This window comes from Daphnia pulicaria, chromosome 8 (genome assembly GCF_021234035.1).
Source record: "Daphnia pulicaria isolate SC F1-1A chromosome 8, SC_F0-13Bv2, whole genome shotgun sequence".
NCBI classification, from domain to species: Eukaryota; Metazoa; Arthropoda; class Branchiopoda; order Diplostraca; family Daphniidae; genus Daphnia; species Daphnia pulicaria.
This window is the reverse complement of record NC_060920.1, coordinates 6,230,140-6,253,298: the sequence shown is the minus strand read 5'-3', so window position 1 is coordinate 6,253,298 and position 23,159 is coordinate 6,230,140. Positions and strand designations below refer to the sequence as shown.

The window sequence follows — 23,159 nt, the reverse complement described above, 5'->3', positions numbered from 1 at the left end:
ATAATTTTAGGCATGTCAGAGCCATAGAATAGGGGAGACCGGGGCTATGTGGGACACGGGGCTATAATGTACAAGGCAATTAAAACATGTAAAATGCATTTAAACATTGTGAAATAAATACAGAGTATGTTAAATTACGTTTTATTTGCCATACAAACTTTATTTCTTGAAATTGTGATTTATTTTTCTTGTTCTATGGGAAATTTAAAAAATGGGAATCTGAAAAAATATTTAAGACGTTTAGTTTTTTATTTTATTGATACTTAAATCAATATTTTTGTAAAACCCAAATAGCTATCTGATAGCAATTTTATTCTAGTTTAAGGTGGTGTATTTTGTTTTTGTAATGGGTTCCTAAGTATTTAATAATTTAGTTTATTTAATGATATTTGGGTTCGGGTTAAACGGGACATGGAAAACGGGGTAAAACAGGTATTGCCAGATCAACGTTATTTCCAGAAAAACGCCCCCTGGCAACAAAAACGGTTGCCACCTGTTTCGGCACTTTTTTTCGGCACTTCGATTTCGTCGTTTTAGGCACTGTTTTTGTCGTTTTCGGCACTGTTTTTGTCTTTTTCGGCACCGCCGCCAGATTTAGTTCCAGGCATCATGTTTTTGGGAGGGTTGCCAGGCGTGTGTGTTTTTCCGTTTCGGCACTATATTTTTCCGTTTCGGCACTATGTTTTTCCGTTTCGGCACTATGTTTTTCTGTTTCGGCACTATTGTATTTATTGTATTTATTATTAGATTTATTTATTGGATTTTAATAAAATTTTGTCAAAATTTTAACACCCCAAATTGGAGTGCTGATGCTTTAAACCACTCAACTAACTAGACATTTCAATCTGATAAAGTTGGTTAGACTAGCGATGACTCCGGGATGTTAGTTTTCGGATTCTGTTCCAGTTTTAGTTTCCGTTTCGGCATCGTCGCAAAATTTGTATTCCACCAGGTGTCGTGTAAACACAAATAAACACACACCGTGCCAACCTTACACCATGGCCTACTACACTCATATCTACACTCATCACATGGCCTACGTTCCACATACCATGGAATGTGGAACTTTTCCATGGTATACCATGGAATGTGGAACTTTCTGAAGGAACTTACGACCCTCTTGCTATGAAAAGTAGGGGATGGGGAGGAGTAGGGGCTGGGAACCATTCGGCAACAGGGAGATAGCGAGCTGTTGGGCCGTTATTTCAGTAGGCCATGCCTTACACACACCACATTTTAAAAAAAAATAAGAAAGCAGAACGGCACACCCTAGAAGGCTCTACCCCCAAAAAAGCTATTATCTAAAACATGTCAGAGCGCCCCTAGCGGCCTGACGGTGCAATAGCGCGGATAGTAAATTGACATGAATAAATCGAGTGATTTAATCACATGATTATTGTCCAAAAAACTTCCATACGGGTGGCACAGAATTGGGGCCGAAACAAACAATAGTTTTTCATGTTCGAGGACGTATGGTTTGCATGGGGTGCCGAAACGGTTGAAGTTGGTGCCGAAACGATCGAAATTGGTGCCGAAACGGTCAAATTTGGTGCCGAAATGGACAAAATTTTTTCATAATCGAGGAAGTGTGGTTTGCATGGGGTGCCGAAAACGACGAAATCGAAGTGCCGAAAAAAAGTGCCGAAACTGGTGGACACCACAAAAACAAAGGAAAAATGATCGGAAAAACTTTTTTGGTAGTATCTCCACTTCTACTTTATAAAATAAATAAAAATTCAGCACTTTTGAAAGGGAAATGAATTTCCTTTTCACCAGTGCATTATTTAATAAATATAATTAAGCCGTTGCAGAGAAAAACGATGTTCAATTTTACCCCTGGCTCTGTTCCGTTTAACCATAAATTTTTTGTTTTTCGGCATTTTTTCATGTTGGCATTTCATCACATAACTCTTAAACGAATCAACGAAAAAAATTACCAATTGTAAATAAATGCCAGGGAATCACCCCTATACTTGAATTTTTTCAGAATTTTTATTTTTATATAAATGGCAGCGTAAAGAAAAAAAATGTCCCACATAGCCCCGGTCTCCCCTAATGGTACCGCCACTCATATGGCGAGCTCTTCCATTGCTTTTTTTCTCTGGAAGTGAAGCCTGCTTGCCTGCCCTGCTCCTTAGCTATAAGCGCCACGGCGGGTGTGTTGGGAAGTAGGGTATAGGCATGGCAATAGGAATGGAGGGAAAAGTGGAGGAGTGGCAAGGAGCGAGATCGATATCTTAGCTCCGATTTTCACTATCGATTGCTAAAGTTGACATCAGCCCCAGAGAAAATTTCCGAGAGGAAGAGTTAACATGGCAGTGGCGCGCTACCAGTATTCTATAGCTCTGGGCAGAGCTATAGACTCCTGGTCGCTTCACGGCTGTGTTGGCTTCCCCATCCCGGTTTCAGGGTAAACGTAAGCCAATTTTCAGAGATTTTAGGGCGGGGACTGTCAGAATTGTGAAGTGGAAACTGGAAACAGTGCCATCTAGGCTCTCAAAAGTAGCTGGACGTTGTAGCTGACATACTCACTAGAGGCGCTCATTCCAGTTTCCAAATCGGCTTACGTTTACTCTGAAACCGGGATGGGGAAGCCAACACAGCCGTGGAGCAACCAAGAGTCTATAGCTCTGCTCTGGGCATGTTGTCCCTAATCGAGATTTTTACCTTTTCCAGACCTGGCAACTCAGCATCCTTTCGTGGTCTATATGGCCTTATGGAGAAAACCTTAATTAGTTAATTTTTTTAAACATTAAAAAATACTTCTACCGTATTTTAACAAAAAATCTTTCGAAAACGATTTCTTTATAAGTTCGAGTAGAACAGTGACAACAGTCCCTCTTCCTTCTTCGCTATTTAGTTTAGTTTCTATGTTTCCTTTTATTTATTGCGCGATCACACTCGTTCAAGAATATTCTGGGCTATTTTTAAACGTTCTTCAAGAACCCACGACATAAAAAGAATAACTTGATAAAAAAAACTTCGTTACAAAATGAAAGGGAAAATTTTATTGGAATATTAAAAGAAACTCGACATTCAATTATCATGAAATCCCTATCTATCCAACTGGGTTATTCGGTCCGCGAATAACTGAGCCCCCTTATGCCAATCCGTTCGTCTTTTACACTTTTCAACATTTTATTTCGGGGTTCGTTTCACTCTCATGTAGTTCTAATTTCAATTAGCGCTGGTCAGGCGGTCCTTTATAGTACGGTCATAACGCCTCTGGACATACGTGAACCATAACGTTTTACCAACAGATATTGATATTATTATATCGATTTTGATATTATTACGTAAAGTTCCACCACAAGAGACAAGTTCGGGATGCTGAGTTGCACAACCGCTAAATTAGGATCGTGCGCCAACGGGTCCTTTTAACGTTGTGGGGATAGTAGAAAGCGGGTTTTTTATTATTTAAGCATAGAATTACTTATCTAATCTTAGAAATGTTCAGGATTATCGTTGTTTAGAACATTCTGCTTTTTATAGAGTAATTTTAAATGTATAATTCAGCTTAGTTTACCCATTAAAATTAAAGAAAGTCCAAGCCTGGGATGCTGTTTAGTCTTTTCTTGTGTGTTTGAGCTTGTCACTTGTCAGCAGATCTGTCAAAAAACACAAGAAAAGACTAAACAGCATCCCAGGCTTGGACTTTCTTTAATTTTAATGGGTAAACTAAGCTGAATTATTTATTTAAAATTACTCTATAAAAAGCAGAATGTTCTAAATAACGATAATCCTGAACATTTCTAAGATTAGATAAGTAATTCTATGCTTAAATAATAAAAAACCCGCTTTCTACTATCCCCACAACGTTAAAAGGACCCGTTGGCGCACGATCCTAATTTAGCGGTTGTGCAACTCAGCATCCCGAACTTGTCTAGTGACAAAAGTTCCTGCCGAGTTTGATTTTCTAGAATTTAAGGAATGAGAAAAACTAGTCAACAAATATATATCGTACTTTCGTACAACACATGTAGGTCTACAAATTAAGCTGACTGCTCTGGTATTAGTTTGATTTGATGGAGAAATAAAAAACAAAATTAAGTTAAAGAACCGTTTGTGTAAAAAATAGAAATTAATCACAATGCTGTATAACAAATGGCGAAGAATGAGATACATTTTTTCCATTTAGACAAAGAGTTCTGTATGAAGGTGTGGGGAGTGGGACAACTGACGAAGAACGATTGACAGCAAACATGAAGCTTAAACGTACTGCAGACATTTGTCTTTTGTTGTGTCACTGTACATTTGAAAAGCTGTAGACGGCATAAGCCTCATGTCAGGTGGGAATCTAACATCAGGGTAGAAACTTTTTCACAGGATTTCGAGATGCATAACAGAAAATTTGTTTTACTTCAGTTACTTTCACTAGCCTATTTATTTTTAAAGTCGATGTATTTTAACTTGGATCTATCAACATTTTAAATGAACTGTTCACTGCTATTCGCTGACAAATCCATCAGACGCCATGCGGCATTCACATCCAATTCAGTTTGGTCTCGGCACAGAACCCAAACATAATTGACTCGCATGACTTTTTCAGCATCGCCTTCCACAATGTTGTTGGCTTTATCCCGGACGCACATGATTTGCTGGGCAGTAAAAGTTATCACTAATATAGGACCTTGCTCCATGACTTTACCCATGGCTAAATCTACGTTATCGACGTCCAAGACCCTGCAATCGATGACATAACCTGAAACGTTACAAGAAGATTAAGCCACTTTTAAAATTTTATTCAGTATAATTATTACCTAGGGATAGGGCATGTTTGATGGGTGTAGATAGAATATTAAATGGCCCTTCATGACACCAGTCTTTGAGAATGTCAAGATCACCTCTTGCCATAGCTTCAAGGACATTGGGAATGATGTCATATTCACACTTTTTCAAGAATTCTTCTTTGCTGAAATCAGGATCCATTTTACAAATTTCAGTAAGAGCTTCACTCATTTCTGTTTTCTATAAAAAAAAACCATTTAAAATCAAACCAAATCATAAACTTAATGGTATCAGGTAACAAATTCTAATACTCACTTGAAATAGTCCACCCATAATATCTACAACTTTTTCAGTGAGTAGGCGAGAAGCTCGAATTACTGCATTATCACTCTCTTCATACTTATTTTTCCAATCAAGAACTTTGTTAACATATGGATTTTTATCCTTAAAGTTTTGCCAACTTTGATAGAATCTGTTAAACAAATTATTGTGTTTATCGTAATGGAAAACTTGGTTTAAAAATTAAGTACTTTGAATCTTTATGCAATTCAATTCCTGTTGCCTCAGTGTTAATTTCTATGGGTTTTGCATTCACATCTTCTTCTGATGAAACCTGTTTGCGTTTCCTCAGTACTGAAGGCCTCCTATTAAGAAAAAAACCAAGTACTTTAACATAACCATTCATGAACAATGTAAATAAACTTTGAATAAATGTATTACCTGTAGATGCGAGCTCCAGATAAATCAATTTCTTTTCTGACTGCATCAGCAGTTTCACTAATTGTTTTGAAGGGTGCTGTTTTGCTGATTTTCTGTCCTGTTTCAACTATGGTGTCACTGGCTCCCTTAGCTGTTTTGCCTATACCTTCTGTTATTTGACCAGCTTTTTTCACAAACTCTGTTTTTTGAGCATCAGAAAAAGCTTCTTGGACCTTCTCCTTCAAGACGTTTACTTTCTCTTTCAAGACATCACTGCCTTTGGAAGCTTCTGATTCAACAGCTTGGAACTTTTCTCTAGCTTTTTTTAAAGCGTCAGTGTTTTCAAGTTTTTGAGCTTCTTCTCTAAACTTTTTCAGGTTTTCCTTCATCTCTTTATTCTTGGCCATTTCTTGACGAACATTGTCGATAACCCTAGAAATGAATGTCGGCCTACGTGTTTCTTGGGAATACCGTCTGGTGATACTCTAGAACATAAAGGTACAGTATGAATTGGTTTAAGCATTTTAAAAGAGCCTTTCTGTATTAAAAACTTCGTGCTTAAAAAAGTGAAGGAATATTTTATATAAATAAACTCACGTGTTGGATTAGCCGGTTTCCTACACGTAACATGGAGGTCGCCATTGTTGTTGAATTAAGTGTTGCTGCGGTGCCATTAGGTAAAATTCCGAAAAGTTTCTCTGCCCGTCTGCCGCACTGACCGCCGACGCCGAGCGCCGACTTTGCGGCCGTATTTCGCTGTCGCTGCTTCTTGTTTCATTTGTTATCACCTCTTTTCGTATTCGTATCATTTTCATTTTCCTTTAGATTCATCGTCAGAGAATATTGTATGGCATATTCATACTGATTTAATTGAATTGAATTTCACTGTACATAACTTCCTCGCGATGCAATAATTAGCGATCTTTTTTATTTATCCTTTAAGCGAAAATTGGTCATTGCCTACAGCTACAGGTGAGGTGAGCTATAGTTTTTTGTTATTGTTTTTGTTTTTTGTTTTTTGTTTTTTGTTTTTTTAGTTTTTTATTTTTTTATTTTGAGTGAGCATTCATTTTTTTTTTACACCTCATATTCTTTTACATCCGGTTTCCGTTTCTGCTTCCCGATCGATCTGGAAAATCAAAGTAATTTCATGTAAACAAAGGAAATCAGTTGACCATGAAATCCTTTCTAAAGAGTAAAGACGTTCGTAGACCAGCAATAGTCATTTCAATGACGGAAGTACTGCAACTTCCTTGATTTTTTTGTTTTTCAATATACTGTATGACCCTACTTAGATTTTTTAAACAAACAAAAAAAAAAACAGGGAAATCCTGTAACTGTGCATGACGCAACGGAAGAACATCCGTAAGCCAAGTTAAGATTTCGCACACTTATTCAGACATCCGAGTCGAAACTATGACATTGTCATGTTTTTTCTGTTTATGTGATGTCGCAACACACAAATTTGTTTCAACATTTTATTCCCCGCTGTTTAAATTTGGTAATCTTTATTCTTGTTACGATGATTCGGACATTTTATTTCCCGGAAGTAGTACAACCGACATATCCTGTATAATATGCAATTAAAATTCATAAAATAACGGTTGTTTCTTTTTTTACATTCTTGATTTTATGAATACAAACTTAATGCAATTACCATAGTTAGAAAATTCATAACAATTTTTTGAAGTACTAGAACAAATCAAGGAAAGGCTGAGAAATATAAAATTACCATTTTATGCCCCACGGGGTTTAATTGCTTTGGCTCTTGGTCGACCACCGAACTCCTCATTGCGGCGTGTGTGTTGTTTGTGTGGAATTCCACAATGAAATGGATGGGCGAGGCTACCTTTTGAAGGCCATATACAAGTAAAGGACCGAATGCAACCGAATCAGTTGGCCGCTGTTTGTTAAGTTCGAAACAGTGCTGTGATTGCAGGGACTTGTGGCGTTGCATAGCAAAATTTCGAAAATTCTTTCAATACAATCATTCATATCTCAATAGCCGAAAGGAAAACTTGACACTCTTTTTGACTGCGTTACGCCTTAACATGAATCCCAGTAAGTACATTTAAGTTATTTTAAAAATTTTGATTCAATGAGCATCAGTCGTCACTCGTCTATTCTAGAACTACATTTATTAATTTTAAGTTTGCCATGTAAAATAAAATTTGTTATTTTAATGAAACAACCTATAAATAGCAAGAAAAAAGTGTACTTACTTTAGTCTTATAGTTCTTTCTAGAATCAACAGTTTTAAGAAACTCATTTCTGACTCAAAATTCTCATCAATCAAGTATAAACTCGTCTCTCATTCCATCCTCAAATATTATGCAGCTACTATATAATTATGTTTCTGAGCGGAAAATATGACAATTTCACGAAGTTTCATGTGAAAATATAACAATCTCAATGTCAAAATTTAAAAATAATATTTTTTTTTTTTTTTTTTTTTTTTTGCTAATTTAGATGGGACCACATCGCTGCTTTATTGTTGCACTTTTCTATTGCTTTGTTCCTTAGGGCTGGCAAATTGCCAGTCTGAATGGGCGATGAGTAATGTAGCAGAATCCTTGCACTTATTCACAAAGGAAATTTTTCACGTATGCCATTATTGTTTTCCACGTCAAAAATGAGAAAGTAATAATAATTTTAACTTTTAGAGTGTCGAACACACCGATAAAACCACAAATTTAGTAATTTCCCCCTTGAGCCTTTTTGCGGCCCTATCGCTAACCTCGATTGGAGCTAAGGGCACAACGTTGAACCAAATTCAACAAGCTCTGCGATTGTCGACAAATGCTTTAACACGAAAGGGTGGATTGGCCCACATAATCGCATCAATGACGGTATTTAATTGAAATTGAAATGACGAAAAGTATCAAATGGACTATTTCTTAGTGACAACCTTCACCCAACACAGGCACAAAACAGCAAAGAAGTTGTGATGGATCTGGCAAACTTCGTGTGGGTCCCGCGCGGATTGGCCGTAAAAGCTGAATACGCTCGATCCGTTCAGGAAATTTTCCAAACCCGAGTTCGTGATGCTGATTTTACACGCGTAGAAGAAGTGCGCCAGGTGATCAACCATAGAATTGCGAATATTACCAAAGGTCACATCACAGAGCTCTTTCCCAGAGGTAGCAATCGGAGAAAATGATTTTGCTTTCAAACGAATTAAAATAGCACGAGCTTTGCTTCAATTTCAGGATCCATAACCAAGCAGACACGATTACTGCTGGCTAATGCACTTTACTTTAAGGGACTTTGGGTTCATGCCTTTAACCAAACAGATACCTATTTGGAACGATTTTTTATGTCTAATGGTCAATCTGTCGTGGCCCGGATGATGCACGGTTCTGGCACCTTTCAAGCGGGAGTTCTTGACGATCTTGGAGCCAAAGCTATCTTATTACCATATCAGGTATTTTTTTACTATTCAAGTTTTTTTTTAAATTTTTGGATTGCAAGTCAAAGGTAAAGTGCACTGAATCTTAACAGACCTGTATATAGAGAGAGTTCGATAATTTGGAAACGGTTATTTATTTCAATTAAATGAGTGTGTAAGAGTGTATCGATATAAGTATATTTTGGCGTTGGGCATCGTCTAAAGATTTATTCCCCAATTATGGATCTTATTCTTAGGGTAATCGCTATGGATTGCTGTGTGTTTTACCTGATCGCAATGTAGAACTTAGTGAGGTTGAAAATCGTATGCTCAGTTCTGGCTACACTCCTACGATTCTGCTGAGAAAAATGATCCAACGTGATGTCAACATAACTTTACCTAAATTCAACATACAATTTGACATCGAAATGTCGCCTACCTTGCAAAAGGTCTATTTCAATTGTATTTACCAAATTATTTACAGTTTGAGCTTTCCTGAATATGTTGGTATAATTCAATTCAATTATTACAGATGGGCATTCGCAATTTGTTCACAAATGAAGCAGATCTTTCCGGTATGAGTTCAAGCTCCCGTTCAGCAACGTTGAAAGTGTCTAGCGTTTATCATCAATGCACCATTGAGGTGAATGAGGGCGGAAGTGAAGCCAGCGCAGCTTCAGGTAAATGTCACTTAAGCAATCTTTTATGTTTCGTAATAAAAAATTGTGTTCAAATTTTATTAGGATTAGAAATAACTCCACTCAGCGGAGGTTTTGGTAACCACTTTGGTCCTATCGAATTTCGAGCCGACCGCCCCTTCTTAATTTACTTAATTGATCGAGAAAATAACAACATTCCGTTGATAATCGGGCGTGTCTACAACCCACTTCAAGGTAAATACACGAATGTCAATCAGCATCAAGATTCGGCAGAAAAAACGGCGGTGAAAGCTGAACGTCACAGCCCAGCGAAAGTCAGCGCGGCGTTGATACAGAGAACCGAGTTTCAACCTACTCGTCCATTTCCTCAATTTATCCAAGAGAGCGACCAAGTGATTTACCCGCAGAAACCGTCGTATTACTACAATTCTGTCAAACAATTTGCAAATCGATATTTTTCGCACTCCCCACCCGTAAAGCACTTGCATACTACCCCCGTTGTATTTCCAGAAGACAATTTCGACGGACACCATTGGAAGAGAGAAATTGGAAATTCAACTTCTTTACCCGAAGTGTCATCGACAACGGTAACGTCGTCCACATTAGAAAATGAGGACGTGGATACTCGATTGAAAGACCCGCTGTGGTTCAACAAGCCAACTGCGCCAGAAGTGATAATTCCATTAAATCCTCCGGTATTAAATCACAGACCAGCTATCGTTCGCCCCCAATCGACATCGATCCAAGAAAAACCATCGTCGACTAGTGGCCAATCGTTCAGCTCTACAATTCCACCGAATATCTTTTTTGCGCTACCAACAGCTCCCAATCCATCGCCGGTGTTTCCAATCAACCAAGCGAACAATGGTTGGAATCAGAAAGAGCAAAATATTGGCGGAGCACCTGGATACCCTCCATCAAACAATAACGACATGACATTCCTGAATAATCGACCAGTCTTCATATCCCATCCATGGTATCCAAGTCAAACTCATTCCTACTTCCAGCCACATTCCTCTGGTTCAGGATCGGAATTACAAGGAATATTTTTCCCAGACTACCGCTCCTCGTCTCGAAACTACACGCCCGTTTGATTTTTTTACAAAATTTTTACACAAGGTTTTCAATGAATGTGGGCTTAGATTATAAGACTAGTCAAATCATTCATGATGGATTTGGACTGTGCACTGTGTACTGTTGTTTTCAAAAGCGATTTGGGGATAGACGATTTGGGGCTTTGGAATTTCAACGTCATCAACTGTAATTTTTAATGAAACTATATTATAGCAAAACCAAATAAATCATTTTGAAAACCCCCCAAAATTTTGCATACCAAAGGCTTTAGTCAGTTTCACTACACAATCCATGCAACAATGAGAAATTCAATTCAACTCCACGTAATACGTCATACAAGTCCTGGAAATAAATGTTCAAATAAAACAAAATAAATAAAGTAAAGTGCATGCAATGGACGGATGCTAAATGGAGTAAATGCACGGCTTTGCGGTGCGGCGAATCTAGATATAGTGTGGCTCTGCAGAAATTTGAATGGCAATTTTTTTTATTGGATAATCACAAAATGATAACTTTGATGAAGAAATTTTTGCGAGTATAAGTGCGATCCATGTGCACATAGTCGAACTTTCCAAACATTTTTCGCTAATAACAAAATGCTTTTCACGGTCGTATTTCAGAGGAAAATAAAGAGAGATCAGTGTCACACTTTGAGACAGAGTAGTTTCTTGGAAGGAGGAACCCGAGAGAGATATTGGAAGGAATCGCGGCGAACTTCCTGATTGGGGTTGTTTGCAGGCTGAGCGACGTCAGCTAATGATAATACTTCTGGTTTAGCCTGAGTGACTGGCTCATCTTCGACATAACTGATATTCTTCTCCTTCATTCGCTCAAGAACTAGGTGCTCAAGTGTAAATAAGTGGTCGTCAATGACTTCTGGAAGATTATCACTATAGGCAGCGAGTTTTTTAATTAATTTATATTCCAAAACGAAACATTATTTTGATATAATAGATTAATTACCGAAAGAATTCTGCTAGTCGTAGTACATATTCACTATTATGTCCAGCTTCTCCCTTACACTCCGTGACCTGCAATTGATAAACAATTATTATACAATCAAAGAGTGATACCAGGTAATAGTATTATGAGTTAAGAGATACGCGCTATAGAAAGAATTAATCGAACCAAAGAAAATATTGAAAGTAATTAGCCTTAGGAACTAAGGTGTATATTTTTTTAGGTTTCAACCGGTCTCCGCTAGTTCTCACTAGTTCCTGCTAGTTCCAAGTCAATGCTGTTATTTCGCCAAAGACCAAGAAACTGGTTTACGGAGTCAATGTTAACCCAAGTATGTCTATGTACACCTTGCGCAATTCTATACGCGGAAAACCCAACGTAATTTAGAAGTCACAGTTCTGAAACATGTAGACTATATAGAATTAGGTTTTTGAAAAGTGATATGCAACTGCCTTCACTTTTCAAGACTAGAAGCTTTTTTATTTTGATCTTTGTATGGAAAAACATATTTCGACACTGTGATAAGATTGACTGACACTTTTAAATCATAGAAAAAATACAAAAAATTTTGATTCATACCTGAGCAGCCACATCAGGAAGTGGGGCCGGACCCAACCACTGCATCAAAAATAGTCAAAGATTATTAGGAATTCCTCAGCGGAAAAACCCTTAAAAAAATGATAATATTATTACTTGCGGATTGTGTTCCGTGGCTCGAAATACCAAAACCGGAAATGGCGTCATAACACCGTTTCGGGGAAAGAACGTGGTGATCAGAGTTTCATAACCACCTTTAGTACATTCTCGGTCATTCAGATACTTGAGTGCCGTTTCGCCCAGGAGTTCGAAAGCTAATCCCCAAGTGCTTGCCTGTACAAAATAATAATATTGAAAACATTTCATTTAACAACAAATTTACAGCAACACATTTTTCGCCAAGTTTATATGGCAATTTCTCCAATACAGACAATCTTTAAAATTGACACAAGAATATTACAAATCGATAGCTTTTTTCGCTATACCCTTTATTTGACCTATTTACAATCAGCCTGGTTTATTTTTAGTTTCTTAAACACTCGTCACAATAAAGATAAATATAGATACGGTCATTGACAACGGTAACTCACCTCATGTTCTTTGACCAAAGTTGCTACGCGGCCAGGCTGCAAAAAAAAAAGAAAGAAAAAGAAAAACGAAATCAATTAAATGATGAAAACTGCTTTTTACGAGCGTTTGCGTATCTAACAAAATGTGGGTCAAATCGATAAAAGTGCATCGATTTTTTGCGCATCCATACAAAAAACGAAAACAACACCCAACACGCTATCTGGTGGTTAGTACAGCAACCCTTGCGGCGCGCAATTAAAAAGATGATGCAATATTGCCCAAAAATGCACAAGCCAATGTTTTAAAGTTTAGTAAACGAGCTAGATTTGATACTTGGCTTACCTTGTCAGCTGTGCCGCGATGAGAGTTGTTACCTTGCCAAAATTTTCGGGAAAATCCGCGAATAAACCCTAACTGATGACTTCCATAATCGAAACCTTGCAACCAGCAGAGAGAACCGTAGCCAAAAACCCACAAGTTGCTGCTGCAATCGTTGGGATTCATTTCAATATCTTTCTTGTATTCTAGCTACGGTGTGAGGAGAGAAGGGACGATTCGAACAGCAAGAGAAAACAAAACGTGGCAATCACAAATGAACTTGGGAAAAGAAGACGGGGGGGAAATGAAGACGAGGCTACGAAAACTTCCACATCGTACGGCGATGACTGACGGATTGACGTACGCGGAAAGGTTTTGAGAAGATATAGAGAGTTTTTTTTTTGCTGGTAGGCAGTGCTTAAAGAAAAGGGAGGGTCATGGGGATCTCCTGGAATTGTAGTCCAAGCGGAGCTCAGCTCACAGAGAGGCACAGACACAACAATGTAACTTGCCCCAATTACTAGACAGGATAGAACTGGTTTCTGTACTGTACAGTGATACACTTCGTTCACCACCGCTGGATGATGAAAGTATACGAATAGTCAAGCCAAATCTACCAAAGTGTTGTAGTGTAGACTTCGCTAGGCGGGTTTGATCATTGGTTTTGCCCAGCAGACGCTTGGATGTGATCCAGAAGAAAGTAAAACCTAAAGGGGAAAGGTCTACTATTCTTTTAACGTTTTCCCTTCTTTATTAGACTCGTCATCCGTAAAGTGACCTCAGACAACGATTTGGTTTTTTTTAAACTTCAGCATGACCTACAAATAATTGGAAAAATACTTTGGTTTTCCCTTCAACCTTGGCAAGATTTCGTAAAAGCAAGCCGAGTTGTACAGTCCCTCCTTACCATGGGGCGTTTTTAGTCTAAAAAAAATACTACTTTTCTGGTCATCTTCCTTTCCTTTTACTTTTTGTTTATTTTTTTTTTGTGCGCTTTGTTTCCTAATCATTGAAACGCCCTAATAGTGGCCGTGAACATTTTTGCAAAAAAAAACCCTGGCTTAGATATTTATTTCAAATAAATAACATTTGTCAGACTATGTATGATACGGTATTAACGTGACTATGGTATACAATATACATGCTACCGTCTGTTTTTATCTCATATTTCTCTCTCCGTCTGATATCCACCATATTGTTGACAATTCTACCTTCTATCTGATTCTCACATTTCGTTTTCCAGTTAAAAGTGGCAGCAAAAAGTGTGATTTCAACGGGTTACATTACTCTTTAAAGGATTCAGAGCGTGGAAATCGTACCCTATCCATATACCCGGAATACAACTGATACGTCAGCTCATTCCGGTTTCCGGACCGAGCTATTACCGTATTAGGTTTTATACAGTAATATAAGCCGGTTTCGACTTTTTCTCTCTCTCTTTTTTTTTTTTTTTGTTAAATAGAAACCAGTCTGTTTAAAAGTTCTATAACACAAAACTGAAATAAGTTTGAATTAAGGATAGTGCAGCAGAAAATGCGTAAATGAATTGACGTGAAAATTACTCCCGTAACGCAAAATTTTTGTACACAATAGCAGTAGAGAAATAGAAGTGGGTTTGCTTCAGAATGCGCACGAAATCCATGGAAAAGGACTTTTATTGGGCTAATTTTAATATTCGTAATGCTTCCGATTATTTGAATCAATTGCAGTCTTCCTAAAGATTTGTTATTTTGAAGATTTTGATGAGACTGAAAGGCAAGAAAGAAAATAACTGATTGTTATTGATTTCAATTTTAAATCGACATGTTTTTAATTAAGATTTCATGCTTCAGTCGGCTTCAGTCGAAAATAAAGCTCTTATCACTGCTATCATGGTGTATACTCGAATTTTAAGGTTAATTGTTAATTGCATATATGTGAGATTGTGAGCTGTTCATGAAAAAAGTTATCGGTCCTTATAATTTTTTATATAATTTTTTAGGTCAGAAATAAAATATTCCAGAGGCGGTACAATATTCGTGTAACAGCCTTGCATGTGGATTCGAAGGATGAATGATATATTAAGTAGTTCGGCGAAAACCTCGACACATTGAACGTGCCTTTACTATGAGATCAATTGATAGAATAACAGTTGCCAGGGAAATCATTATTTAGTATTTACGGAAATCTAGTCTCTAAATAAAGGTCGACCTTTTGAATCTCTTTGCTCGCAAGGAGCTCTGACGAGTGGTGACTGGAATGGGTTGTTCACTTGTTCTAGCCCGGCGTCATCTACTCATCTAGCTACCATGGGCAAGTGGTACGATACGGTTTACAAAGATAAGTCTCCCCTTAAAATCACGCCTCAGTCGCCTCACATGACAGACTATAAAAAAATTACGCTGTTTCAAAGGCTGTAGTTATACTATCTTCACGGTGAATGGCATGTTTAATTGGTCATCTGTTTAAAGTCAAATATTTATGAAGAAGAATGAAGAATGAATGAAGAATGAAAGATTATGAAGATATGTTAAGTACAATGTTTGTGAAAAGGTTTACGAAAAGGATCAGGTAATCCTACTAAACTAATATTGATTTCAGATTAAGAATGCAGAGAGTAGATAAACGCAAATTGTATGTACCAACGCAAATGTAAGAAATCAAATTGTGTTGTTTCGAAACAAGAAAAAAAAACCAAAACCCAAATTCAATTTCTTATTCTACTGAAACGCTGCTGTGTATTGAAATGGATTCGCTAGATGTCTCTTACAATCATCCTTTCAGATTTCGGAATGGGCCACATTTTGAGCTATGGGGTTTATATATAGGAATGTTGTCCGGCCTTGAAACACACAGAACTTCATAGCGGCCAGGCCCCAGCTACCGCGCCCCAAGTACTATTGTTCATCCACAGCACAGATACGTTGGGCCATTCGGCCATTCGGTGAAGTTTGCTCATAGATAAGAAGTACTTCAAACTCCCGCATCTAGAAAACGGCGCTGTTTCTCACGATGACGCGTTACCATATAGCCATACAGCCATATAGCTTATTATTTGACTCCTCCTACATTCCCTCGCCTGTTTTAGTTGTCCGGAAGTGTTACGCCTTTAATGAAAAGGCTTTGTGAGTGTATCCTTCCCCAAGCATCAAAATTTGACACCTATTTGTGGCTATTCTTTTTACTAGTTAGAAGATTAATTGGCATTAAAACTTCCTGCTATAGAAGCAAAGAAAGTCAAGCTTTTTGGTTCTATTTGTGTTCATTTTGCTGTGTACCTTTGTACCAAGTTAAATTCAGTAATTGAATGTTGTTGTTGTAGTATTGCCAAGGTCTTAGTTCATGTTCAAGCTTGTTTCATCTTTTTACAATCTTAGCCTTATGATTTTTCGGTGACCAAAGTGAGTAAAATGAGTGAACCAGATTGTAAAAGGAGAAAGTACCGGACTGAACACAATGCTAATCCTGGACCTGGACCACCTGTGCTTGGTGAAATGAATTATGAAGAAGTTTCTCATGATCAACTAAATGAACAAGATGAGTGGAAAAGATTTCATACAAGTGTTGAGAACTTAAATGAGTGTTTAGTTACCCGGTGTGTTTGCCCTTGGAATTTTGACGATTACCAAAACATCTTCATTTACTCAGGAAACAAGTGCTCTGACACAGAGAACCAAAGTGAAATACTTCTTTTTTGTTCTTTAATCCAGCTCTTATGTGAAGAAATTGCTAGACAAAACAGTGTTATCATAAGAAGTGGTAGATTTTGCCTAACTCTTAAAAGATTGAGAGTTCTCCTATTCCACCTCAATAGTGTATCAGATCCCACATGCCTACTTCAATGTTTCCTCCGGTCTTCAAACCAGTTTGTTAGTTTTGCAGCTGCTAGAGCTTTATCAGCATGGTTAAAAGCAGCTGATGAAGGGGCATGTAAGGTGCTGTTAGATCGTCTACTTGATAACATAGTAAGTGGTGTACATAAATGAAGTATGCCAATGAGTTCATTAATCCTTTTACTTTGTTACAGGTTAGTCCTTTAGCAACTTCATTGAGCACACTCAATACTTCAGGAGCACATGGCCCTCTACCTCATACTGTGTCCAATTTACTGGATGTTTTGAAAAGTTGCATTGAAGCACCAGACATTGAACCTCATCCTACTGAAGGAGCCACTGAAGATGAAAGTGAAGATTCTTCTTATGATCTGCAAGGTGACTTAAATGTCAAATGTTCAGTTTTCTTTTTAACACCAAAGATTTCTTTTAATTTTAGAACGATCAACGAATGTTAAATTTGTCTGTCATGGCTTATTGGATACTGAAGAAGCTTCTGAAGATTCACTGGTAGTATTATTCTCTTTGAGATTTCATTCACTCACTAATCATAATTATATCTGTCATGTCTAGGGAGTTGATCAGGCTGATCTAGAATGTCCGGACTCTGAATCGAAGGATTTGAAGGGAAGCGTTATTCGAGCTCTGGGCAAGCACTGGAATGTAATCGTGACCTATTTCCACGCAGCTTTGACCCTTGCACAATCGGCTACCAGTTTACACTCAGAAGATATTTTTCCTTTGGTATCCTTTCTCTCGTTGTGGCAGTCAACTATTTCTGTTAAAGCGAATGTTTCCGTGTTGGACTCAAAACCGTTTTACTCTCGAATGGAAGCGTTGCTGCCGATCATGACGCCTTCGCTTGACCCCATCATTTGGCGTGAAATGATCAATCTCTTTAACGAAGTGCTCTGCTATGGGTCAACCCTCGCTCTTCAGGATTTTCTACCTGACGAACCTTGCAATTTGGCTCATTTAGTTATCCGACATGTACGGGTCGAGAGATTACTTGATCGAGCTCCATTTCAAACCGCCCAGAATTGTACATCCAACCGATCCTTGATGCAGAAACTCGTACTTTTGGTCTTAAAAGCCGTTGCCGTTACAGTAAAAGAGACTCGATCGGAGAGTTCAAGCCTTGAATCTGAATCGAATTCCGAATCAGGGCATTCTGACCCCCTCCGTTCCGAGGACTCTGAAGACTTGCACGCAGATATGACCGTAATTTTACGTAGCATCAAACAAGTATTTCGTATAGTGGATGTCAGAATCAAAGCCTGGCTCCCCTTTCACCCTGAGACGACATTAAGTGAATGGATGGTGAAAATGTTTCATGATCAAGACGATTCCCTTATCGAAACAATGTTGTGCAGTCTCGACATCAATAATGGATTGTATAGCAATTGCCGTGGACTAAATGCAACTTCAAACTCCCTTCAAACAGGATTGTTGGATTTGAAAGGTAAATCTTCAGTTTTACCCATGCTATTTTATTGCGATCATCAAATGTATTTTTTGTTTTGTTTTGTAGGAACTTTAAATCCAGTCCAAACGTGGTTGAAATTTTTGGAAACTGTATCTTACGATACGGACGTCTTATTGGATTTGTTGGTCTCGAACGAGACGTGCTTCCTGCTATACCTCTTACGCCTTCTTAAATTCATTCGACGGAACTGGGAAGACTTTCTTTCAGTTCTTACGCATCGCCAATTAGAAGATGTTATGACTTGCTTCATTCGCTTACGGATAGCCATCCGTCGATTAGTTGCCAAGAATCTGTTTCCTTACAACATTGGACCAATTGTGAAATTACTTGAAAAATGCGAAGAGCTTTATGAAGGGAAAGAGAACTAATACTAATTTTGACAGCTCATTTTTATCTTTACCGAGAATTAAGTACGGATTTTTTGTAATACCAGCCAGTGCTATATGAAAACACATCGCCATTCGGAATTTATTAGATTGCTCAGATTTGTGGGTTTTTAACCCTTGTTTCGTGGACTGTCTGGCAATGAGTTGGCTGGGGCTTCCATACACTTATATGCGACATTTGGTATTCATCCTTGATGTGTCTTGTATTTCCCCTTAATTTTGCTTATTGTAAATAGAAAATGGTTTTTTAAATGTCTTATTAACAGAATTTTTTTATTTTCAATACTTGTATGGCTTTTACGAGAACTTTTTATTTAAAAAAATACATTGAATGATACTTTAAACAATAATTAATTGTTCCCTTTTATCAAAGGATTCTTCACTCTTAGTGTCCCTATTAGGAACATACAATTTCACTTACAATTATCAAAGGTAAAAATAAAATAGTAGACAAATAAATATTGAGAAAAATATAGGAAACAAAACACAAAATAAGTGGTAATAAGACTACTGTAGCATTCCGTGACGATCAAGCTAAACGGCAAGCTTCTCACGCACATTTAACTATGGTTTTTATTTTATCTTTTCATCTTTTACCGAAGCTTCTGCAACGGTCGGGCTAAATCAGGCTACATCGAACTATCAAGTATCAGCATCATTTCATGTTTAGGAAGTAGGAACCACATAGGCCTAATTGGGATTCAATGTTTGTCAGCCAAAATCATTGGGTTGACATTTAATTGCAGATTGTCTGTAAAAGAATGTCTCTTAAATATCCCTTGTCTATAAAACGAAAAGGGGGAAAAGGGGGCGGAGTTTTGTTTGTGTATCTGTCGTTGTGTTTATCAGTCCGGATGAACGCACGCTGCCATTGGTCGACCGTTTTCTACCTGCGAAAAGGGTCAAAAACACGAGAAATAACAAAAACACGGACTTGCCCATCCGCATCGAATAAATCGGGCGCTTCACGCTATTGCAGCTGGAGTTGGCGTCGACCAATTTGATCCGATCGACGACGACGGCAAACGATGTTAACCGTTTGGTTTCTTATTCTCGCTATATTGGTCGTGGGACAACCAGAGAGAGCCCCGTCTCTCTTCAACAGCACGGGGAAACTATACACAAGTAGGCCTATATGTAGCCTATAGTATAAATAAGTAATATACTTAAAAGATATCGTCAAAAAGAAAGAAGAAGAAGAACGAGTATTGGTCGATAGCTCCGATTGGCGTTTGTTTCCGATATCATCAAAGCGCATACACATAAGCGGGGAACAACCCATGCGAAAACAGGGGAAAAACCATAACGTCTGTTAGTCAAGGGTTTCCCGTGACGTTCGGTATACTTTCTCCGACTTTCTCAAAAGAGGAGCAGAGCAAAAGCGGGTTACATAGGGAAGAAATTTGAACCGCCAAAAATTTAGCTGCCAATAACACTAACCAAATAATAAAAAAATTATCGGTGCAACAAAATCTATGCATAATCTTATAAAAAAACCGAAAAATGCATTTTCTGTTCACATTTACTTAGTTAAAAACTCACAGATCCTCCCCAACTCTCTCTATTTAAAATTAGGCGCTTAAGATGCAGCGTTGCCATTTTCACTGTCTGTCTGTCGGAAGTTAAATAAAGTTGAAACCCCTCTATTTTTTAAGATATAATTTAGGCTTGCTAAACAAAGTGCATTTTTTTACCTTTCCCGCCGACTTCGGGATCGCGTCACGCTTGAACCGCCCGGCCGCCAGTCGACAGACGTGGCTTTTCGTGTGTGTCATACCCCCCCTAACATTATTTTAGCATCAAACCTTCTTCTAAACCATTGTCGGTCAGGCATAGGCCGGTCAGAAATCAGAATCATTATCAGAAATAATCAGAATCATTATCCATCTGCTCCCAACCACCCCACTCATCCACCCCAGTCAATCAACCACCTAGCTGAACTTGAATGAATTTCCCCCCTTTTCACCCTTTTCGTCTTTTGCCTTTCGGCCCTAAGGGCAAAAGAGGGGGTATAGGCAGCACGAAACAGGGTAAAAAGGGGGAAAAAGGGCAAACTTCATCAGATTTTAAGGACCACCCACCAAAAATGGCGTGGGGTCCGTTTTAAAATGGGGGGGAGCTAATCACAACTTTGAAGCGAGATTACGGGGGGATATTATTTTAAAAATATAAAAAAAAATACCATGAGAATCAGCGTTAAAAACTGATTCTAATGGTATTTTTTTCAAACGAATCCCTTATGTATGCACCAACCCTATAGTAGATAACTATGTGCAAGTTTCAAGTAACAATTTACAAATTTGAATTTTTGACAATTTTCTAAGTGCCACATCCTTTATTATGAAAACATATGGCGGAAGCGATATGTAAGATCTTGATTCAATGTAAGCTTTATCGTGTCTTGATTTGGTTGTGTCTGCTCACAGCCAATACTGTTGAGTAGTCGACGTCACCGAACAACATCCTTAGTCGCTTCACAGATGGACACTTACCCCGCTTCTGTGGTTGAAAGACAAACACATGATTGGCACCTGCTACTTCAAGCGAACGGCCCAAATATATACCGAAAACAGAGCCCCCACAAAATGGTGGCTGGTCTGATGGGTTACTGATGATGAGACCATTGAAAAAGTCACCTTTATTCATTTTCTTTAACGTTGAAAAACTAATGTGACCAGGACATTTGTTCCAAGTCTGGATGGAATTTGTGCTCGCTGCAGATGCAGCATTCGGATTCTGGTTTGAAAAAATGCATTTTGTAGAGTCTCTTTTAAATTTTGAGCCAGTGCCGACGATCTTTCCGTTGTTGATGAGTTTAATTCTATGTTTCTCAAATGATGCTGTGACTCTAGATCTCTGATGACTGTTTTGCAGTTGCTTCTTTTGAAAACAAGTTGACGCCGAGATTGGGTACAAATAAAAGGGCATAAAGTTTCATCCTGCCATTCGCTATAGACTTTGCTTATTCTTATGGAGATGTTTCCAATTCAAGTGGCGTGAAGTGCCTCGTTTTTCTTCCCGACTACTTTTATGATACGCTTGCCTCGTTGAATTAGCTGAAAATTGTCAAAAAAGATCTGTTGTCGGGCATGTGCTCACTTGCTCCTGAGTTAGCATACCAACTATCGGAATCAAAGAGAATGTCCGTTGACCTGAAGGCATACGAGTCTTCTTTGAAAAATGGCTCGGATCTTGATGATTGATTAAGAAGGGTGTTGAAGTAACATTCGACAACCTGATTCGAACTGGTTGCGTAAACCGAGGGTTGCTAGGCAACCGTTGGGCAGACACGGTGATTTGTCTGCACTAGCAACCGACAACGTGGTTCTTTCTGGTGGACGGCGTGACGCGCGTCTGACGTAACAAAACTTACTTGCTTCCAACGATTCGTATTTGATTCTATCGTGTCGATTAATCTTGTGATCTATTGTTTGGGTGAGTTATTATACTAACTTACTACCTGTGGTCAATCTGGATCTTACAAATAAAATTTATGTGTTCTAACAAAGAGCTTCTCCACTTCCAGCGTCACGTTTGCATTGGAGATAATACTGTTTTAACTAGCAGTCCTCTTCGCGATGGTTGGCTTTTATTGAGGTCTTTACAGTAGGCACATACAGTTTTTGGCGATTGTTGGATCTAAAATCTGTTTTGGATTCGGATAATGTGACTTTTCCTTTATTCTTGTATGCATACAATGCTCCAGTATTAGAGGACTCTGTTCTCAGATCAGCCAGCTTCAGCATATTTTCTTCAACCCCCTTCTACCCACGTCTCGACGCTAGAAGTGCGATATTCTTGATAGTTTCGTTGGTATCCAGGCTGACAAGAAAGACTTGAAGTTTCTATTTCCGTTTAATGGCAGAGTTGAAGTCATCTTTGCAATGATCTGATAAGAGAAAGCTGAATTTATATCATGTGGAGGGCTGTCAAAGATTCAATGGCAGCTATATAAGTCATTACATCAAAAGTGGAGTTTTAGTGATAAGACGAAGTTTTCCATGGTTGCTTGTTCATATTGATTCAGAAGGTTAGTTCAAATTTGAAGTGATGTTGTACAGTTCATGATTATTTGCATGACTTTTTCTTCAACAGTGAAGTTTTGTGATGCAATTTCTAACCTTTTCCAGTCATTGATTATTGCTTGAGTGTTGGTTCTTACATCAGCAGCATACGAATATCGCCATTGCGTTTAGCTACAGTGTAACGTAAGGTATAGAAACTAAACTAATTTTTTCCATGGATAAATCGAGACTACTACCGGACGGATAACATCCATTGTGATGCTTTCACTCAAATTTAGGCTTTGGCCAGCTTTGAAAACTTTGATTTATTGGTCAACACGCTTTCCAGCAAAGTGACATTGCATGACACGGTAGGAATTATCTATCAAGATGTACTACCATTACTACTACTGTCATATTGTTCTTTTACAATAAATAAAACGAACTAATTATATTTGCAGTTTTTAGAATAAAGCGACTGCATGAACATGAACTAAGTATTATTAATATTCCAATGAAAACCCAAGAGTAAAAGGTT

General features: G+C 38.1%; 4 protein-coding genes and 1 long non-coding RNA gene across 5 annotated transcripts; 3 read left to right on the top strand and 2 right to left on the bottom strand.

Moving 5' to 3' along the window:
• Nucleotides 1-3,938: 3,938 nt before the first annotated feature.
• On the bottom strand, nt 3,939-6,183 carry LOC124352570 (mitochondrial import inner membrane translocase subunit TIM44-like). Its single transcript, XM_046802108.1, has 6 exons — nt 6,025-6,183; nt 5,449-5,912; nt 5,259-5,372; nt 5,044-5,200; nt 4,761-4,968; nt 3,939-4,702 (listed from the first exon to the last, which is right to left on the bottom strand). The coding sequence occupies exons 1-6, from the start codon at nt 6,067-6,069 to the stop codon at nt 4,428-4,430; spliced, it is 1,263 nt and encodes a 420-aa protein (XP_046658064.1). The 5' UTR covers nt 6,070-6,183; the 3' UTR covers nt 3,939-4,427.
• A 1,144-nt stretch (nt 6,184-7,327) lies between these two features.
• On the top strand, nt 7,328-10,888 carry LOC124312674 (serine protease inhibitor 42Dd-like). The gene is made up of 8 exons (XM_046777162.1): nt 7,328-7,488; nt 7,897-8,030; nt 8,091-8,276; nt 8,351-8,567; nt 8,637-8,851; nt 9,073-9,264; nt 9,348-9,495; nt 9,559-10,888. The coding sequence occupies exons 1-8, from the start codon at nt 7,479-7,481 to the stop codon at nt 10,566-10,568; spliced, it is 2,112 nt and encodes a 703-aa protein (XP_046633118.1). The 5' UTR covers nt 7,328-7,478; the 3' UTR covers nt 10,569-10,888.
• On the bottom strand, nt 10,736-13,465 carry LOC124312675 (glutathione-specific gamma-glutamylcyclotransferase 1-like). Its single transcript, XM_046777163.1, has 6 exons — nt 12,958-13,465; nt 12,636-12,671; nt 12,202-12,378; nt 12,088-12,126; nt 11,512-11,579; nt 10,736-11,438 (listed from the first exon to the last, which is right to left on the bottom strand). The coding sequence occupies exons 1-6, from the start codon at nt 13,117-13,119 to the stop codon at nt 11,192-11,194; spliced, it is 729 nt and encodes a 242-aa protein (XP_046633119.1). The 5' UTR covers nt 13,120-13,465; the 3' UTR covers nt 10,736-11,191.
• A 107-nt stretch (nt 13,466-13,572) lies between these two features.
• Nucleotides 13,573-14,161, top strand: LOC124312676. Its single transcript, XR_006910616.1, has 2 exons — nt 13,573-13,633; nt 13,691-14,161. It is a non-coding gene; the product is annotated as an uncharacterized LOC124312676 (long non-coding RNA).
• Nucleotides 14,162-15,797: 1,636 nt separating this feature from the next.
• On the top strand, nt 15,798-18,873 carry LOC124352501 (protein lines-like). The gene is made up of 5 exons (XM_046802029.1): nt 15,798-16,877; nt 16,940-17,123; nt 17,185-17,255; nt 17,319-18,207; nt 18,277-18,873. The coding sequence occupies exons 1-5, from the start codon at nt 16,323-16,325 to the stop codon at nt 18,597-18,599; spliced, it is 2,022 nt and encodes a 673-aa protein (XP_046657985.1). The 5' UTR covers nt 15,798-16,322; the 3' UTR covers nt 18,600-18,873.
• Nucleotides 18,874-23,159: the final 4,286 nt, after the last annotated feature.

What these genes read in the sequence shown, in the direction of transcription:
- LOC124352501 (XM_046802029.1), top strand. Translation starts at nt 16,323, where the DNA reads ATGAGTGAACCAGATTGTAAAAGGAGAAAGTACCGGACTGAACACAAT. An exon ending in ATCGTCTACTTGATAACATA is followed by an intron (nt 16,878 to 16,939) that starts GTAAGTGGTGTA and finishes ACTTTGTTACAG; the next exon opens with GTTAGTCCTTTAGCAACTTC. An exon ending in TTCTTCTTATGATCTGCAAG is followed by an intron (nt 17,124 to 17,184) that starts GTGACTTAAATG and finishes TTTTAATTTTAG; the next exon opens with AACGATCAACGAATGTTAAA.
- LOC124312675 (XM_046777163.1), bottom strand. Translation starts at nt 13,119, where the DNA reads ATGAATCCCAACGATTGCAGCAGCAACTTGTGGGTTTTTGGCTACGGT. An exon ending in ATCGCGGCACAGCTGACAAG is followed by an intron (nt 12,672 to 12,957) that starts GTAAGCCAAGTA and finishes TTTTTTTTGCAG; the next exon opens with CCTGGCCGCGTAGCAACTTT. An exon ending in CTTTGGTCAAAGAACATGAG is followed by an intron (nt 12,379 to 12,635) that starts GTGAGTTACCGT and finishes TATTTTGTACAG; the next exon opens with GCAAGCACTTGGGGATTAGC.
- LOC124312674 (XM_046777162.1), top strand. An exon ending in TCACAAAGGAAATTTTTCAC is followed by an intron (nt 8,031 to 8,090) that starts GTATGCCATTAT and finishes TTTAACTTTTAG; the next exon opens with AGTGTCGAACACACCGATAA. An exon ending in TGAAGCCAGCGCAGCTTCAG is followed by an intron (nt 9,496 to 9,558) that starts GTAAATGTCACT and finishes AAATTTTATTAG; the next exon opens with GATTAGAAATAACTCCACTC.
- LOC124352570 (XM_046802108.1), bottom strand. Translation starts at nt 6,069, where the DNA reads ATGGCGACCTCCATGTTACGTGTAGGAAACCGGCTAATCCAACAC. An exon ending in GAAACCGGCTAATCCAACAC is followed by an intron (nt 5,913 to 6,024) that starts GTGAGTTTATTT and finishes TTTATGTTCTAG; the next exon opens with AGTATCACCAGACGGTATTC. An exon ending in TCTGGAGCTCGCATCTACAG is followed by an intron (nt 5,373 to 5,448) that starts GTAATACATTTA and finishes TTTTCTTAATAG; the next exon opens with GAGGCCTTCAGTACTGAGGA.